The sequence below is a fragment of the Protopterus annectens genome, chromosome 6.part0 (genome assembly GCF_019279795.1).
Source record: "Protopterus annectens isolate FY-2018-M chromosome 6.part0, PAN1.0, whole genome shotgun sequence".
NCBI lineage: Eukaryota > Metazoa > Chordata > Ceratodontiformes > Protopteridae > Protopterus > Protopterus annectens.
The window spans coordinates 508,406,412-508,425,758 of record NC_056737.1 but is presented as its reverse complement, the minus strand read 5'-3'; the positions used below and the strand labels follow the sequence as shown (position 1 = coordinate 508,425,758).

The window sequence follows — 19,347 nt, the reverse complement described above, 5'->3', positions numbered from 1 at the left end:
GGAAAACAGATACAAAGATTACAATTCGTTACAAAAGAGCAATACAGATAAATACAAAAACATAAAATTGTAATCTTATTCATCTTTAACATTCATTACAAAGGTATATTTAATAATTTTAAAATAAGATGTAAATGATATAGTTGTATGGTAAGAAATAGGAGAAAAGGAAAGGAAGATGCATATAGATATTGATATATCGATGTTTGTATATATATATATATATATATATATATATATATATATATATATTATATGTTTTATGTATATATATATATATATATATATATATGTATATATTGTGTTTGTGTGTTTATATAAAGTGAATCTATATAAAATTAATCTATATAAAAATGCTTATTGAATGTTGGGCTTAAAGAAGAAATCAGTATGCTGTAAGGAACCTTGTGCAACACTGACATTCCAGTAGATGCAAAACCTAGAGTTTTCATGCCCAAATGATTTCTTTGTGTTACGGTTGTTGCATTAAGTTGATTACTTATCCCAGAAAAGCTTAAAGCTTTGGACACACCTAATTGTAAAGTGTTAGATCTTATGAATAGATCCACCAGTACCTACATGTTAAATTAAATACCAGACTGCCAAAGATATAATTCCCTGAATATGGTTTGAAAGTTGGCTTTATATAAGTGAACCAAGAATTATATCACACTGTTCCAAAAAACTAACATTAAGTATCAGTGACAGTTGTTTGTGTTCTGGGGGGTCTAAAGTCATTGTGCAGTCACAAAAGCAATTTAATAAGATTATCCTGGAATTTTCAGAATGAAAGACATAATTAGACCATATATATTGTTGCCCGGCATTGGTTATGATGTGGAAATGAAGCAAATCTGTAGGATAAATTACCAAACAAGCAGTAAATCACTACTAACTGTGCTTTTTCTCTGTGGGGACTAGCCTGATAAGCCATGGTTTGGACTGCACATGTTATATGCTGATCCATTTTTAGGAGAGTGTTTATGGTTTGATAGATATTAATTTGATGCATATGAATGTGTGTGCTGTGAAGATCTGCTTGTACACATGCAACTATTGAAGAACAGAGGCAAGGTTTTAGCATACATGGTAGTCCAGAAGTACTAATATCTGATAATGGAATTTGTTTAATCAGTGTAAAGTTTCTACACTTTCTAAAAATACATTGTATATATTGTGCAACTACATTGCTTTTTTTAACTACTGTACTTTTTATGCTTTGTCTAATGTCATGGTAGAGAGAGCTGTACTGATTTTGAAAAAAAAAGTGGGACTATAGAAACAAAGCATTCATAGTTATTTTTCTACTACAGATTTATCTCTCAAATGATGACAGGTTTATCTGTAACAGAAAATGGCTTTGCCACATATGAATGCAACAATCCTGAAAAAAATGGATTTAGAAACTGATTTTTTTCAGTCATTTTTGCCCCTATATCTGGTGACCATCAAGTTTCCCCTTTGACTACTGAGGGGCATGTGTCCTTCCACTCTGGGGATTCCACCCAGAGTTATGAGGAGAGCTGTTCAAATGTGGGGGGGGGGGGGGTTTCTCATTCAGAAAGTCATGAAGGTGAGTTGTACTCTCCCTGGCATCCCAGGAGTGTGGGTTTTTTGAATGACCTAACCTCACCACATCAGTGGGGAAATAAACGACCTGCTTCACATTGGTGGCCCAGAGTGCTCTCTTGTGTGTGAGCACTTCTGCACATGTGGTCTGAAGGCTACTACCAATCAGTGGCTTGGTAAGTTTAATGCCCAAACCCCAGGTCACCCTTTGTACCAGTACCCCTCCTCTGAAGGATAGTGGCATTATGTATGGCCAGCTCCACTCATACCTTCTTCCCCAAAAACTGATTTTTAATAAACATAAAGTTGAAACTTTTGGCATCTGCAAGTGAATTCTGAGTCAGGAAACTACAGCTTTGGTCATTAACAAATCCCAGGCATAACTGAGAGTAATGCTGTCACTGGTCATTATTTTTCAGCAAAGAAGCATGTTGATCACCTTGAGGCACTGAAAATTTGTGAACCTTAAAAAAAAAAAAAAAAAAAAAGACATAATAAGACTCATTGAGGAGCATAGCAGTTCCCACATTTCTTCTACCAAAGACACCCAAAATGCCAGTGTAAGTTGTGATTTGAAAACCTGTATTTGTGTCGTGACCAAAGACATCTGAACATTGGAGAATTGTTACCTGTGTTTGTTGTGTAAGAATACAGGAACTCTTCAGAACCCTCAGATATGCCTGCTAGTACCCTATTTAAAAATTAGGCTCAATAAAAAAATGCATTCACCTACTTGCCTAAAAGCTATGTTCGTTTGGAAGCTGTGTTTTCCTAAGCAATAATGTGTTTTGTTTTCGCCAAAGATCTGGTAGTTCACATCAACCTTTTTAATTAAAATATACCATGAACCTATCATCTTATTGCCTTACAAGTTCTGGACACTAAAAAATTGATATAAGGTTTTGAAATTTTCAGACTGTATGCTCTAGAACCAAACATTTTCTGTACTGAAAATTGCAGTTTGTATAAGGAACTGTTAGCACAGGAAAGATGTATATGTGCATGTTCACACACACACACTTGTAGGGAGAATTAGTATCTCAGGTCTTCAGCAGTACATTTTAGCTGGGGATGTTCTTCATCTCACATTGCTGCAGTCCTTACACTTGGGTAGTCCGCTGTCCTCGGTCGGCCCGAATATCAAAGTATAAGGCTGACGTCGGTCAAGGCGCATTTGACTGACATCAGGACGTCAGGGTACAAATGCGCATGACCGACGTCATATCCTCAGTCTTTTTTGCCGCATGGTCCGATGCAGAAGCAGCATTGCAAGTGCCGGTTGGCGTTCTGAGATTTTTCGATTTCGAAGTTTCAGACCGAGTTCAAAGTTGGCTAAGTACCCGTTGCTAGAATATTTTAGTTTTTCTTGCCTCAGTGATTTACGGATGTCAGAAAAAGTCAATAATTGCATTTCTTGTGGGAAACAGATACCGCATAGAGATTATCATACTTTGTGTATTCCTTGCTTAGGGCCTGAGCACGACGTTGTTGGCTGTCGCTCTTGTGCTAGATTTAATAAACGCACTATAAAGAGAAGGTTGGATTGTGCAAGGTTAGTCTTTGGGAAGCGGTGCAATTATAAAATGCCGTCGGATGCTCCGACCCGCTTCTTCAAGAAGCGCTAAGGACAAAGCAGTTAAGCCTAGGCTAGAAGAACCGTCTGTACCGGACACCGGTTCTTTAGAGGTGTCGGTGGAGCCGGTAGCTCCACCGGAGGTTTCTTTATGTTCCCAGGGTGAGACTTTATTATTGCAAGATGTGGCCTCTCAGGAGGCAAGTCAGGCTGAGGGGGCTTCTCAGGTTACTATACTCCCTCCCTTCCCAGGGTGGCTAGGCCCTCTCCTTCTGTTTCAAAGGCTTCTCCCAGGGGCAGGCCAGGTTTAGCTTCAGTTGGTGTTACCCCTAGCTCTTCAGGAACTGTGCCCAGAAGCATATGCTTAAAATGGCAGAAGATTTGATTACTTTGATTAGGGGTTCTATGCCCCCTCCTGATAAGAGACCTATGGTGGAGCCTGAGCTGGGGGGTTTTGAGCAGGCTTCAGATGTTTCAGAGTCTTCGGCTGAAGACTTGCAGGAGTACTCTCCTTATTCTGATTCTGATGTGGATGATTCTACTCCTTCTGCTTCTCCTCCTGAGGATTTTTCTTTTTCAGAAACTCTTCATTCTATGAGGGAGCATTTTAAGTGGGAAGGTCAGGACTTCTCTGATTCCAGGAAAAGGCTTAGGGAATTTTTGTTTTTACCCCAGCATAGGCCTTTGGCTATACCTCCTGTTTTGGATGTAGTGGAAGATGTTTTTACAGAGGCTTCTTTTAATCCTGATTCTTTGCCTCCTGCTCCTGTTAAGCCGGATAGGTATTACAGGGTGCCTGAAGCTCATAAGTATCTTTTTAAGAGTCCTAGGGCAGACCCAGAAACTGTTAGCCAGGGGCCTAAAGGTGTTAAGGCTTCTGTTGTTAAGAATCCGGTTCCTGCAGACAAAGAGGCTAGGGCCTTGGATAGATGGGGAAAGAAAGTTTATACTTCTTCCACTCTTGCTATGAGGGCTTTGAATTGCCAGTTTCACATGTTGAAATACCAAAACTATCTCCTTTCACAATTGAAGTCTAAGGTTGATGCTCTGGCAGTAGGTATTGATTGTAAAGAGTTGCAAGATTTAGTACATGTTTCTGAACAGGTGGGTAAGCATTCTTTGCAATGTGGTTTTGATGCTGTACAGGCCTCGTCTAGGGTGGCTGCCACTGGGTCAGTTCTTCGCAGGCACGCCTGGCTAAGGGATCAAAATTTGTCTGAACATGTTAAAACAAGGATTTTAGATGCTCCTTTACAATCTGACGTGTTGTTTGGTCCTCCTGTTGAGGCAGTTTTAAAGAAAATGGAAGACAAAGCTAAGTCTATGCAGACTGTTAAAGATTTTTTGCAGGTCCAGCCTCCAAAGTTTAGTAGAAATTGGCCTACTAAGGGGTGGACGTATCCTTCTTATGATTCCCAGTCTAGGGGTAGATCTAGACGTGGTAGGGGCAGAGCTCAGGGCTCTTTCAGGCCTAGAACAGGGAGTTCTCCTGCACAGTCTTCGGGTGAGGGCAGGGGTCAGTCCTTTCGTAAACAGACCCAATGACCTACCTTTTCAGCTGCCAGAGCCTTCTTGTCTGGCAGCACCTTTGGGAGGAAGGTTGGCACTTTTCAAAGAAAATTGGAGTTTAATTACCCAAGACAGATGGGTATTGGATATCATACACCACGGCTACAGGTTTTATTTCCATACCTTGCCTCCTTTCAAAGGCATGCCAGACGTTCCTCCTCAACAAAGAATAGAGGCTCACAAGCAGGTTTCTCTGTTGCTCCAAATAGGGGCCATACAGCCGGTCCCTATGCCAGAAGTGGGCCTAGTATTTTATTCTCGCCTGTTCCTAGTACCAAAGAAGGGGAACACGTGGAGACCAATTTTGGATTTATCTATCCTCAACACTTATCTGGACATTCCCAAGTTCAAAATGTTGACGTTGCAGCAGCTTTTACCTCTGCTGGGCAAAGATCATTGGATGGTAACTTTGGATCTCAAGGAGGCTTACCTTCATGTTCCTATCAGACTAAGTTGCAGGAAGTATCTGCTTCGAGCTGGGACTTCTCACTATCAGTTCTCTGCATTGCCCTTTGGCTTATCTACTGCCCAGAGTGTTCACGAAAGTTCTGGCTCCAGTGATAGCTTTCTTCAGGCTAAAAGGAATACAGATCTATCCTTATTTGGACGACTGCCTGATTCTGGCTCAAGAAAGGAAGAGCTTCTTCATCATTTGGAATATGTGATAGCAGTGCTAAGATGCCTGGGGTATTCTGTGAACGAAATAAAGTCCAGTCTAGTACCCTCTCAGGACATGTGCTTTCTGGGTGTGAGACTGAATACAGCATCCCAGATGGCCTTTTAACCCCGGACAAACAAAAGAGTCTATCCCTTTACTTCCATCAACTATCTCATCAGTCCGGGCTGACTGCAAGGACAGTCCTTCAAGCCTTAGGGTTCATGGCATCTTGTATTCTGGTGCTTCCCAATGCCAAACTGCATATGAGGAAGCTACAATGGTATCTCAAAAATGTATGGACACAGCACTGCCAGGATCTGGACGCTGTCATTCAAATAATACCTTGCATTCAAAAGGAATTTTTGTGGTGGGCTCAGGAATGTCACCTAAACAAGGGACTCTCTGTGACCCGCCAGAGGCGAGTCAGATTTTAACGACAGATGCCTCAGACAAAGCTTGGGGAGCTCATCTAAATGGAAAGTGGATACAAAACAAGTGGCCTGTCAGACTACAACATCTACATATCAGCATGAAGGAGATGTTAGCAGTCCAGTTTGCATTAATAGCTTTCAAGGAATTACTTCTTCCAGGGCAGGTGTTGATTCTAACAGACAACACAACTGTCATGTGGTACATCAACAAGCAAGGGGGAACGCATTCTTATCCTCTATGCAGGCAAGCAATGATTTTGTGGGAGACTGCTCTCAGTTTACAGCTCAATCTTCAGGCAAGGTTTCTGCCAGGAGCACAGAACTCCTTAGCAGATGTGTTGAGCAGATGAATTGTGGATCCCCACGAGTGGAAATTGGATCCTCATGTATTTCAGAAATTGACAGTGTCATGGGGAACTCCAGACATAGATCTGTTCGCTTCTCCACTAAACCATCAGCTGCCAAAGTTTTGCACAAAAAGGTTTCATCCCACAGCTTGGAGAGTGGATGCTCTTTCTTTCAATTGGAGCAATCTTCATGTGTATGCCTTTCCACCTCTGCCTCTCCTCCCAAAGGTACTTCTAAAGGTCAGACAGGACAAGCCAAGGATGATTTTAATAGCTCGGATTGGCCTCGACAGCACTGGTACCCATTACTGAGAAGTCTGGTGCGGAAGCCTCCATGGCCTTTGCCTTGATTCCACACCTGTTGTCGCAGGAGGACAGCCATTTGCTAAATGTCAAGCTTCACTCTCTGCACCTAACAGCCTGGCATATTCTGTTTTGAACCATAGTGGGCCTCCACTTCCTCAGCAAGTTTTGAATGTTATTTTGGAAGCTAGAAGGCCTAGTACAAGGAAAGTGCATGAGACAAATGGAAGAGATTTTTATTTTGGAGTGCAGCAAAAGATTTTGATGTTTCTGAGCCTAATTTGTGTGTGGCTCTTCAATATCTTACTGAGTTACTACACAAAGGTTTGTCTTTCTTCTATTAAAGTTCATGCTGCAGCAATTTCGCTCACTATGATTGCGACCCACCATTGTTTTCTCATCCTTTGTTCAAGCAATTTCTTAGAGGGGCAAAGAATATAAGACCCCCACGAAGAGCTCCTACTCCTGCTTGGGATCTCAATTTTGTGTTGGAGAAACTCACTCTACAACCTTTTGAGCCTGCAGCTACTTCTGAGTTGAAATATTTGTCATGGAAGACTGTTTTTTTGTTGGCCATTACCTCTGCAAGAAGGGTTTCTGAATTGCAGGCCCTTATGGCGGTTGAGCCTTTCTTGATTTTCCATAAGGATAGGGTATCATTACGTACTAATCCTTCCTTTATGCCTAAGGTGGTTTCTAGTGTGGCTTTAAACCAAACTATTCATTTGCCTACTTTTATGCAAATCCCCAAAATAAAGGGTAAAAAGATTTTGCACACTTTAGATGTACACAGGCAGTTGCGTTATTATTTGGACAGAACTAAAGGGTTCAGGCAGTCTCAGCAGTTGTTTGTTTCTTTTGCTTTGAGTTCTCAGGGCAAGCCTGTGTCAAAACAAACTATTTCTAAGTGGATTGGGTTTTGCATTGCTTTCTGTTATTCCCATCATGGCAAGGAGATTCCAGCTGGGATTAGGCCTCATTCCACTAGGGCTACTGCCACTTGACAGCTTTTTGAGGGGAGTGGCAACCAAGGATATTTTGGAGGCAGCTACTTGGAGTTCAGTGCATACTTTTTCTAGGCATTATCACCTGCCACTTTACTCTAAATCCAGGGCTGGTTTTGCCACTGCTGTTTTGCAGGGCATCTTGGCAGCTCCTGCTTCCTTGTAGTTAGCCATCCTCCCTTACCTCTGCTTTGGGATTCTACCCAAGTGTAAGGACTGCAGCAGTGTGAGATGAAGAACATAGTACAGTTTTGTACCTACCATAAATGTAGATGTTCAAAGATCCACATTGCTGCAGTCCAATCTCTCCTCCTTCCCTCTGTAGTTAGAGGTGGTTGTGTGGGTTGGGTTGTACATATTGTGTATATTGTATATATTGTACATATAGTTAGTGCAAGGGTGGTTGGTTGGTTGTTTGCTGTCTTTTGGTTTTGACCTTTCTTTTTAGGGTCTTCTGACATCTGGGGCAAGAAAAGACTGAGGATATGGCGTCGGTCATGCGCATTTGTACCCTGACGTCCTGATGTCAGTCAAATGCGCCTTGACCGACGTCAGCCTTATACTTTGATATTCGGGCCGACCGAGGACAGCGGACTACCCAAGTGTAAGGACTGCAGCAATGTGGATCTTCGAACATCTACATTTATGGTAGGTACAAAACTGTACTTTTTATGTTCCAGAGTACTGTGGTAAACTTGTAATTAGTATTCTGTCCACTATGTTCCGTAGCCTTCCCCAGCATTGCTATCTGCACTAAGCAGTGTAAGTAGACGTTTCTGAAGTTACTGAACTAAGTAGTCATTTAGTTGCTGCAGTAGTTTATTTCAAGTTATAACAGCACTGGTTTCCATATGCAGTCAAGCCATACATCCTGGCACTGCGTCAAAAAAGAGAGAGAACTCATGCTCATGCCTTTCTACAGTGTGTGTGTGTGTGTGTGTGTGTGTGTGTGTGTGTGTGTGTGTGTGTGTGTATGTGTGTATAAAGGCCTTCATCAAGGTCTCTCCAGCTTCCCTTAGAAGTCAGAAAGGAACAAAGTGTAGCTAGTTTTCGTGCAAAATTTAATGCAATATCTGTCCATTTTTTATGAATATAATGGTTACTCAGTTTTAGAGTTATAGTTTACCTGCTCATTTCTATGTCAGCAATAAACCCTGTAAAGCAACCCATATAAATCTGTGCCATCCGTCGTTGATACTTCTCAGTTGGCCTGAGTCTTTTGTAGCAATTTATTTTTCTCTTGTTAAAGCAAATTTTGCTTCTTTGTCTAGTTTGCTCTTTAATTATACAGTCATTTTTCTGTGTGAATCAGCTTTGCAGTCTGTTTTGTTTCTCTTGCTTAATTGCATTTGCCTAAGAAGTAGATACCTTATTTTGTTTTGTAGACTACTTAATTTGCGCAAATTATTTCTTTTTTTCTGTTAGTTTAATTCTTTGTAAACTACAGTGGATATAAAAACTGTACACACCCCTGTTAAAATGCTAGGTTTTTGTGTTATACAAAAATGAGACCACAATAATCATTTCAAAACTTTTCCCACCTTTGTTTGTTTGTCTTTTCGGCTTTTTCCCGGTAAGGGGTCGCCACAGCGGAACTCCAGTCCGCTAATGATTGGCAGTAGATTTTTACGAAACGCCGAGGTACCAGCTCGACGCCCAACCTTCAACGAAGGCAAGCCCATTTATGCATGCATGTCTTTCGAACACTACCCAACCGCGAGGAGGACATGCTGACTACACATAGAAGGCACTCCCAAGCCATGCCAAGAATCGAACGGGAGAACCTCTTGCTGTGAGATAACAACGCTACCACTGTTAATGTGACCTATAACCTGTACAGTTCAATTGAAAAACAAGCAAATCTGTTAGGGGAATAAATATAAAAAATAAAAACGTACAATAAGCTGGTTGCATAAGTGTGCACACTCTTAAACTAATACTTTGTTGAAGCACCTTTTGATTTAATTACAACATTCAGTCTTCTTGGGTACACAACTGCCATCAATTAAAGAGATTCTGATTAACCCCAAATAAAGTTCAGTTGTCCTAGTAGGATTTTCCTGACATTTACTCAGTTGCCTGCTACAGCAAAACCCATGGTTTGCAGAGAGCTTACAAAAGCATCAGGGATCTCATTGTTGAAAGGTGTCAATCAGGAGAAGGGTACAAAAAAATTTCCACACCATTGGATATACCATGGAACACAGTGAAGACAGTCATCAAAAAGTGTAGAAAATATGGGACAACAGTGACGTTGCAAAGAACTGGATGTCCCTCCAAAATTGATGAAAAGACAAGACGAAAACATGACAGGGATGCTGCCAAGAGACCTACAGCAACACTGAAGGAGCTGCAGGAATTTCTGGCAAGTACTGGTTGTGTACTACATGTGACAACAATCTTCCTTATTCTCCATATGTCTGGGCTATGGGGCAGGGTTGCAAGACGGAAGCCTTTTCTTACACAGAAATACATCCAGGTCCGGCTAAAATTTGCAAAACAATACATCAGGTCTTCCTGGTCTGATGAGGCCAAGGTTGAACTTTTTGACCACAATTCCAAAAGGTACGTTTGGCACAAAAATAATACTTTGCATTACCAAAAGAACACCATACCCACGGTGAAGCATGGTGGTGGCAATATCATGCTTTGGGTTGCTGTTCTTCAGCTGGAACTGGGGCTTTAGTCAAGGTGGAGGGAATTATGAACACTTCCAAATACCAGCAACATTTGGCCCAAAACTTTCAGGCATCTGCTAGAAAGCTGAAGTAGAAGAGGAATTTCCCCTTTCCTCAAGAAAATAACCCCAAGCATGCATCCAAATCAACAAAAAGAATGGCTTCACCAGAAGAAAATTAAAGTTTTGGAATGGCCCAGCCAGAGCCCAGACCTAAATCTGATATAAAATCTGTGGGGTGACCTAAAGAGGGCTGTGCACAAGAGATGCCCTCACAATCGGACAAATTTGGAGCGCTTTTGCAAGGAAGAGTGGACAAATATTGCCAAGTCAAGATGTGTCATGCTGATAGACTCCAACCCAAGAAGACTGAATGCTCTAATTAAATCAAAAGGTTCTTCAACAAAGTATTAGTTTAAGGATGTGCATACTTATGCAACCAGCTTATTGTACATTTTTTATTTTTTATATTTTTCCCCTAACAGATTTGTTTTTCAATTGAATTGTACAGGTTATAGGTCACATTAAAGGTGGGAAAAGTTTTGAAATTATTTATTGTGGTCTCATTTTTTATATCACAAAAACCTGGCATTTTAACAGGGGTGTGTACACTTTATATCGACCGTATATAGTGAGTTGTGACAGAATACATTATACTTTTTCTTGTTCCACTTTATTGGATGAGACATTTGCCCTGGGTATTAACCAAAATGTTTCTGTAAACCAGTTTGTTTTCTCAGTTACTGAATAATTGGCTAGGCTTGTATGGGCCCTAGGGCCGATAGCCTAGTACCTACCTATGAACCTAAGTAAATAAATAAAACTAAATAGAAAATGGAATATTTCTCACAGCATTCATATTTTTTGGCAGCTGACCACCAGGGCAAACTCTTGTCAACTGACTTTCAGACTATGGTCACAGGTGTCATGTTACTGGGGGTGAAAAAAAAAAACAATTCAGTTGGTGTGGAACACCAGATATTAACTTATCTTTGTTTTGCTTGCTGTCCGTCATCTTCCATTTCTTTGTTGTTCCTTTAGCAATTGAATAACCAACCGTACTTAACCCAAGTGCCAGTTTCCAAGGGCGACATGAGATCATCATATAGTTAAGTAACGTGATCAGATTTCCACAGTGTACAAGTATCAGGCATTGGAATCAAACCTAGGACTATTTTCAAGCATGTTATAAACGTGTCTCATTAACCTCCCTATGCTGCACTTCCAGATACTCGTTTTGAGGGATATGCTTCCAGACAGGAGTACCAGCTTAGTAATAATTATGCAGTCCAGTAACTGAGAAAAGCTTTAAATGTAATTCTTGTCTCTTAAGTGACTGTGCTTACTCATCTCTCCCCCCAAACTGCAACCGTATAAATGTACGGTCACCTTTTGTTGTTTTACTTCTCTTTTCTTAATGGGGGGGTTAAGATAAACAGTTTTTTTCGGTTGTGTATTTTGTAGACTGCTGTGTTTTTGTTGAACAGTGTTCTAAGTATTGTGCTGTAAAAATGCTTGTATAAATAGCAGTTTATTGTCTTTCTTGCAGTATTTAGCATTCACCTGTGGCTTGGTGAGAGGTGCACTATCAAATGTGGGTATTAAAAGTATTGTAACTGCTGAAGTATCAACAATGCCAGCATGTAAGTATATTGAGAGGTTATTTTAATTCATTTGTTTTAAGGTTTTAAAGTGCCTAAATATAGATATTGCAAATAAAAGCAGTGTGTTTTAATGAGGAATAGACTGCACTGTCAATAATATTTATTACAATAATAACAGTCTTAAACAGTAATTAAAACTTTACTCATGCACTGAAAGTGATGGCAGGAAATTGAAGCGTGGTAATGCTGTCGGCTGAAAAAAACACATTTCAAATATCATTGTGTAGAAATTGGGTATGAATAAAATTATGATGTCCAGAAATGTCTGCTAAGGTCACTTACTTCTCATTCATATCTCCTAAGATCCACTCACTGTTGTATATGGATGTGTATTTATTTATCCTTTGCTGACCATGTTAGTCTGCTAAGCTAGTGGCCTTTTTTCAAGGGAGACTTGAGGTGGTATTTTTACTACTGGGGAAGTTTTGCCAAGCCATGAGAGAACGTTCCCTACTCTTTTTGATAAGTGCCATGTCATCTTTTATGTCCACCATGTCAAGCAGATGTGATCTTGGTTTAACATTTTGTCCAAAGCACAACACACACACACACACACACACACACACACCATCCCCTTTAAGTCATACTGCAGTGCCAAAAGTCCATTTCCCTGAAGTGGGAATAAAACCCGCAGCCTTCTATTCTCCCAGAACCAAAGATGTGTGTTACTTGTTGCACCACTGACATGGGCAGTATAATTGTGTACATCGTATTTGTTTATAAATGCCCTTGCTCATTGGGCATTTCTGCCGTCTTACTCCAAGGTATACTTCGTGTCTTCCAACTGTGACTTCCTCCTTTAGTTACACTGATTCAGACTGCTGGCCAGGAAGTATTTCTTCTCTTCAAACATTATTGTATTTTCAAGTAACATTTGACTTTATCACCAGTGTATCCCACTGTAAGTTTTATTTTACTGTAATTCATTCTTTGCTAGACAATTGCTTATTTTTTTCTACTTTATACTTCATTCCTGGCTGTTCCACTACACTGTGAACACTTTTTTTCTATGTTGTGCGTTACATATTGCATTTTTCCCCGGCAGTGTCTGAAAAGGGTCTTTTACCAGTCCACCAACAAACAATAATAAATGTACACATATTGCACACCGATGTTTATGGTTGTAAATGGCCAAGCCAATTTTTTTTTTCACTTTCATCAAGAGAGACCAAGTGAGGGATGTTTATAAAAAAGATTATTATATGCAACAGTGAACTGGCTGCCTAGGGTGATAACACATACATTTTTAATACAAGTAGCTTTATTTTGTTCATCATCTTTGCAGATGTGAAGCTATGCCGAGTCTGGCCTGCATCTTAAACATTGCTCTGAATTGCTTACCTTTGCTGTCTATCTTCTTCATTGAACGTTCTAGTTTCTCTTAAACAAGTGAGTAATTCAGATTACATTATTGATAGCTATGGAGGGAACCTACAACTAATTGATAGCAATCCTTAAGCAGTCCAGTGGTAACTGATACTATTAATTGGAGATTCAGAGGAAAAATGGCAGCAATCATCAACCTGCCCTATTAGTTCCATCTCCATTTGTCCTATTTATTGAATGTTTCCAGTCTTTATTTTTATTATGTATTTTATTTTTTATCTTAATTTTTTGTGAGTTATTTTTAGGTTGGATGACCTCCATGTTGGCTGTGGTATGTGGATTCTCTCTGTCAGTGATGTGTGCAGCTAACCATCTGTCATTTAGTCGCTGTCATCATCCTTTAAATAAATAAAATAACTCAGTGCTGACTTGTCTTTCGAAATATCTCTAGAGTGACTGTTTGTTTTACCAGGGGTTTTATTAGTTGACAGCTGACAGTTGCTGTCTGTGGTGCTTATCTTCTGTGTTTTGTATTGTTGCTACTTCCTAACCATCTTCATATATGGTGTTAACGATGGTGATTTTTTCCATAGGCATTCGGATCATTGCAGAGTTCTGAAATACAGTGAAAGCATCTTATTCTAAAAGTTTGAGCAGAATATTCATCAGCAGTGAATGTGATAGCTGATGAAACATGTCAGCAGGTTCTACCTTTTGCAAGGGAAATGAAGTGAGACAGAGATGTGAGCAGTGAAAGCACTGTGTCTACATGACTGGATTTACTTATTCCATTTATTTACTGCACATATTACAATGAGATAAAATTTTACTAGATTTGGTTAGACTTTGCTGGATGTTCTGTGTGGATAGTTTGAGTGTTCTGAACATCAGTCAAATTATATTAATTTACTGTGCCACATTGTTTTGGTCTGTGACTAGTAGGCACGGCTTTAGTCAATTTTGAATCTCCCTTCTTAGCTCATGACTTCATACAGACAATAAAATTGCTACTCCTAACTTGCCTCTTTTATTTTTCTTTATTATATTTACATTTTTCATTTTTGTTTCTACTTGGATGCATTTTTATTATTACTTTATTGTTATTCTTGTTATTATATTTGATAGAGTTTCCAAGTATCATTCCATCCTTGACTGGATTTTACATAACAATCCTAATCTGTTATCCCACTCAGGCTGTCTCCCTGATAGCCTAAGTGACCATAACCCAACCTTTCTGCTAAGAAACCACATTCACCAAACCTGCCAGACCTCTTTCCACTAATCAGAAACAAAAAAAACTTTCATCTAAATAGGTTATCTCTGTCCCAAAAAGTTGCAACTGGGAACCTCTCTGACACCTGCCCCTGAATGACGCTGTCCTTTCCTGCAACTCCAACTTCCTAGACTGCCACGCTCCACTAGAAACATTACAGTGAAATCAAACTATGCACCCCGGCTAAGTAAAGAATCCAGATCCCTACTCAAAGCCAGATATAAGGCCTGGGAACCATTTTATAAAAACATATCCCACATAACTAAACAAACTTTCCTAGAAATTCGAAATAAAGTAAAAAAAAAAAAAAATAATAATAAAATTAGACAAATGAAATTGCTACCACAATATCCTAAATAAACATCAAAGTAATCCACAAAAATTTTGGGCTGCAGTTTTACATAATACAACCAGGTAAATCAACCACTCCTACTCCAACAGCCATCAAGTCTGAGAACTTAGCAACACAATTTAATAATTACTTTACTGAAACCATCCAAGCTCTTGCAAACTCCCAGGCCAACTCCAACTACTCCCCTCCCATCTCAAACCATATCAACACTAACTTACTAAGTAGCACCAACCAGTTTACATTAAACCCAGTCTCCATTAATACCATCAAAAAAATACTTAAAAAAACTCAGACCTGCTAACTTAGCTGCAGACAATCTCTCAGCTGAATTCCTGCAAATTGTAACAGATGCAATTGCATACTCTGTACCGTTCCCCTAAATAGATCATTATCTGAAAAACAAGTCTCTGCTATCTGGAAAATCTCCTACATACTGCCATTACACAAAGGAGGCAACTCTACAGAACTATCAAACTATCATTAAATTGCCATCCTATCCCTATCAAAAATTCTGGAAAGAGTTGTACATACACAACTTATGGACTACCTCCTTACACACAAACTCCTATCAAACATCCAACATGGTTTTCACCCCTTTCACAGTACCACCACAGCCCTAATGTCCTTTACAAAACACAGTTAATCAGCACAGAAACAATGGCAAATTTGTATCAGCCATATTCTTGAACTTGTCCAAGGCCTTTGACATGGTCGACCACTGCAAACTCATCAATGTTCTCTCCACTGTAAACCTCAGCAACCCCACTATTACCTGGATCCAGTAACCTACTAACGTCAGCAAGCAGTCCCCTGGCGACAATATCTTTCAACCCCTTCTCCCAGTTACCTTAGAGGTCCCACACGGCTCCATCCTTGCCCCCCTTCTATTCCCTCTCTTTACCAGTCAGCTCCATTCTGCTACCCTTCATGTCTCAGTTGTCCAATATGCCGACAACTCTACTCTGATATGCTCAGCCTCCTCCCTCAAAGACCTTCATTCCATTACCCAAGATTCCTTTCTGTCTATTGAATCTTGGTTGACCAACTCCCAACTCATTCTTAATCCTAACAAAGCAAAACTTCTTCTCTTTAGCCCAGCTAGGACTGTCTCCCAGTCCACAACCTTTAGCACCTTCTCTAAAATCAAACTGTCACCCCTACAACCCAAACCAAATTGCTAGGAGTAGGAATTGATAACCTGAAATTTGACATTTGTATAGCTCATACCATCAAAAAAGTCAACAAGAAACTTGGTCTCCTTTACAGACACAACAAATTTCTAACAAACCACACAAAAGCCACTATTGCTAGAACACATCTTCTGTCAACCCTCTTATATACCTCCCCAATTTTAACCAACCTCCGCAAAACTGAACTTGCCTGTTAAAATAAAATCTCCAAGCTTGCCACTGGTGCCTCATACATGTCACATCACTGTTTATCACTTAAGCAGCTCCAATGGCTTGAACTCCTTCACTATAACCAACTAGTGTTCGCCCACAAAATATTCAATCAATCAGAAGGAACCCCTTCACTCAAAGATATCATACAACCCTATTCCACCAAAAGACAGCTCTAGCAACAAACTTCTTCTACACATCACTGAAGCTAACAACTCAGCAGGTGAACCACTATTTTCCAACTGCAATTCCAAATTCTGGAATAATCTACTAAACTTACTCGTGACTAACACTTCAACATTACAATTTAAAAAAACCCTAAAAACCCAGATGTCCTTCAAGAATGCAACTGCAGTCATAACATGTGGGTTGTCCTGCCTCAGGCAGCCCTCGGTCGGCCGGATTCCAAAGTCTGGGTCCGACGTCGGCTGATGTCGCATTTCTCTCCGTCAGAGCGGCTGGAGTACATATGCATCAGCCGACGCCATTTTCTTCAGTCTTTCTTGCCGCGCGGTGCCCGAAGCATTAGCAGTTCGCAAGTGCCGGTCGGTCAGCTCCTGTATTATTCGATTCCGAAGTCATCAAAAAAGCTAAGTACCCCGTTGGGGACCTTTTCTTGCCTCAGCCGCTGTCAGAAATTACTGAAAAAGTTAATTGTCTTTCTTGTGGTAAACAAATACCTCATAAGGATTTCCACTCTTACTGTCTTCCTTGCCTGGGCCCAGACCACGACGTCTCGGCCTGTGTAGCCTGTGCTCGCTTCAACAAGCGCACTCTCAGGCGCCGGGCGGAGTTCGCTGAAGATTTTTTCGCCGATAAATTTGCTTACACCATGCCGTCGGATCTTCCGACATCGCAAACTCCCAAAAAGCGAAAAGGCCGGGACCGACATCCTCAGCCCGCATCTACCACAGACTCCACGCCAAAACCTAGCGCGAGTGCTCCGGTTCCCTCTGAGACGGTCTCTCCACCGCTCCGAACCGAAGACACCGCATTACCGACGACTCCGATTCCGGACATCACTCCGACGCCAGTTATCGATTTTCCTCCGGATACCGAAACCGAGGAAATGCCCGAGACCATTGCTGTAGACAAGGTCACTCCTGCACGTGGAGCTGCCAGGCTTCCTATGGCCATGTCTATTAAGGCCTACACTAGGGCTAAGGCAGCCAGCAAAACAAAGCATATTACTTCTAAATTCTTACCTCAGCCTACTCCAGAGACACAAATTATGTCCATGGCTGCTGATTTAATTTCCATGATTAGAGGTTCACAGGCCCATCCTGAGAGAGGATCCTAGCCTCCTTCTGATAAAAGGCCCCGGGTTGAACCCTCTGACCCTATTCCTTCAGATGAAGATTCTGAGGGCTCTGTCCACTCTGATAGCCAGGAAGAGCTCTTCCAGACCTATGAGGACTCGGATGCAGAAGATTCCATCCCCTCGGCCTCCCCTCCTGAGGATATTTCTTTTGGGGAGGTTTTGCACACCATGAGGGAACATTTCAAGTGGCAAGGTCAGGAATATTCTGATTCTAGGAAACGCCCTAGGACTTTCCTTAAGAAGCCCCAGCACAGGCCCTTAGCTATTCCTCCTGTACTTGATGTTCTGGATGATTTATATTCTGACTCTAGTGCTACCCCTGATTCTCTTCCTCCTGCTCCAGCCAAGCCAGACAGGTATTACAGGGTCCCAGAAATTCATTCCCATTTATTCAGGGCCCATACTGTTGATTTGGAAACTATTTCACAGGGGCCTAAAGGAGTTTCAGCCTCCACCTCTAAGAATCCATTGCCCTCCAACAGGGAAGCTAGGTCATTAGAGAGATGGGGCAAAAAGGTTTACACATCCACTACCTTATCTATGAGAGCTTTAAATTGTCTTTTTCATATGTTACAATATCAGGATTACCTGTTAGAAGATTTACAAAAAACACTAGCCACTCCTGATCCTTTAGACAGGAAGACTTTGCAGGAAGCTGTACATAACACTCAGCAAGTAAGCAATCACTTCCTGCAGTGTGGATATGATGCACTGGAAGCTTCATGTAGGGCAGCTATGACAGGGGCAGTCATTCGTAGATATGCTTGGTTAAAAGATCAACCTCTACCAGATCATGTAAAAGCAAAACTTCTGGATGCACCTTTGGAAAAGAACAAGCTTTTTGGTGCGAATGCTAAGGATGTGTTAAAGACCATCGAAGAAAAAGCAAAATCAGTTCAGACGGTGAAAGATTTCCTCCAGGTTCAACCCCCCAGATTCAGTAGGAATTGGCCTTCTGAAAACTGGTCCTTTCCTAATCCAGAAAAGTTTCAAAGGGGTAAGAACAGACGTGGCCGAGGAAGAGGCCAATACAGAGGCCCTTACAGGGGACGACAATGGCAGCCAGGAAACCAAAGAAGTGATGCAGGGGTTTCACCTGCCCCACAACCACAATCTCAATGACTTTCCTCTACTACCGCCTACCAGGGAACAAATAGAAGCTCCCTTGGGCGGGAAATTATCTCTGTTTGCAGAAAATTGGCACAGACTGACAAAGGACAAATGGATTTTGGACATTATAGACCGAGGGTACAGGTTTCATTTTCATACCTTACCAAGAAAACAAGGCATGCCAAACCTACCACAAAACCAGAGGGCAGAGGCTATCAAGCAAATCACTCTGCTTACTCGGATGAAAGCAATAGAAAGAGTTCCACAACAAGAACAAGACCAGGGGTTTTACTCAAGACTGTTCCTTGTTCCAAGAAAAGAATCTCAATGGAGACCAATACTGAACTTGTCCGCATTAAACACCTTTATCATAGTACCAAAGTTCAAAATGCTGACTCTACAGCAACTCCTTCCCATGCTGGGCAAGGGGTCTTGGCTGATTACTCTGGACCTCAAGGAGGCATACCTGCATGTCCCTATCAGACACAGCTGCAGAAGATACCTCAGATTTCTTGCAGGGCCAGAGCATTATCAATTCTCAGCATTGCCATTTGGCTTATCTACTGCGCCCAGAGTATTCACAAAATGCCTGGCTTCAGTAATTGCTCATTGCAGGCTCCAAGGGATACAAATTTACCCGTACCTGGATGACTGCCTCATACAAGCGGACGACAAATTGATGTTGACAAAAAACCTGGATTATGTCATACGATTACTTCAAGCTCTGGGATACACAGTCAACTTCCAAAAGTCAAGACTGCAACCATCCC

The 19,347-nt window shown here is 41.1% G+C and overlaps 1 protein-coding gene across 3 annotated transcripts in view; it reads left to right on the top strand.

Moving 5' to 3' along the window:
• The window catches only part of TRAPPC6B (trafficking protein particle complex subunit 6B), a 627,408-nt gene that overhangs the window by 470,980 nt on the left and 137,081 nt on the right, over window positions 1–19,347 (top strand). For 2 of the 3 annotated variants that reach the window (XM_044074225.1, XM_044074223.1), the window contains one exon: window positions 11,681–11,774. In XM_044074225.1, coding sequence (XP_043930160.1) covers window positions 11,681–11,774 — 94 coding nt within the window. Of the gene's footprint in view, window positions 1–11,680; window positions 11,775–13,714; window positions 14,155–19,347 lie in introns of those variants that run through there. The other variant, XM_044074224.1, reaches the window with a different exon arrangement.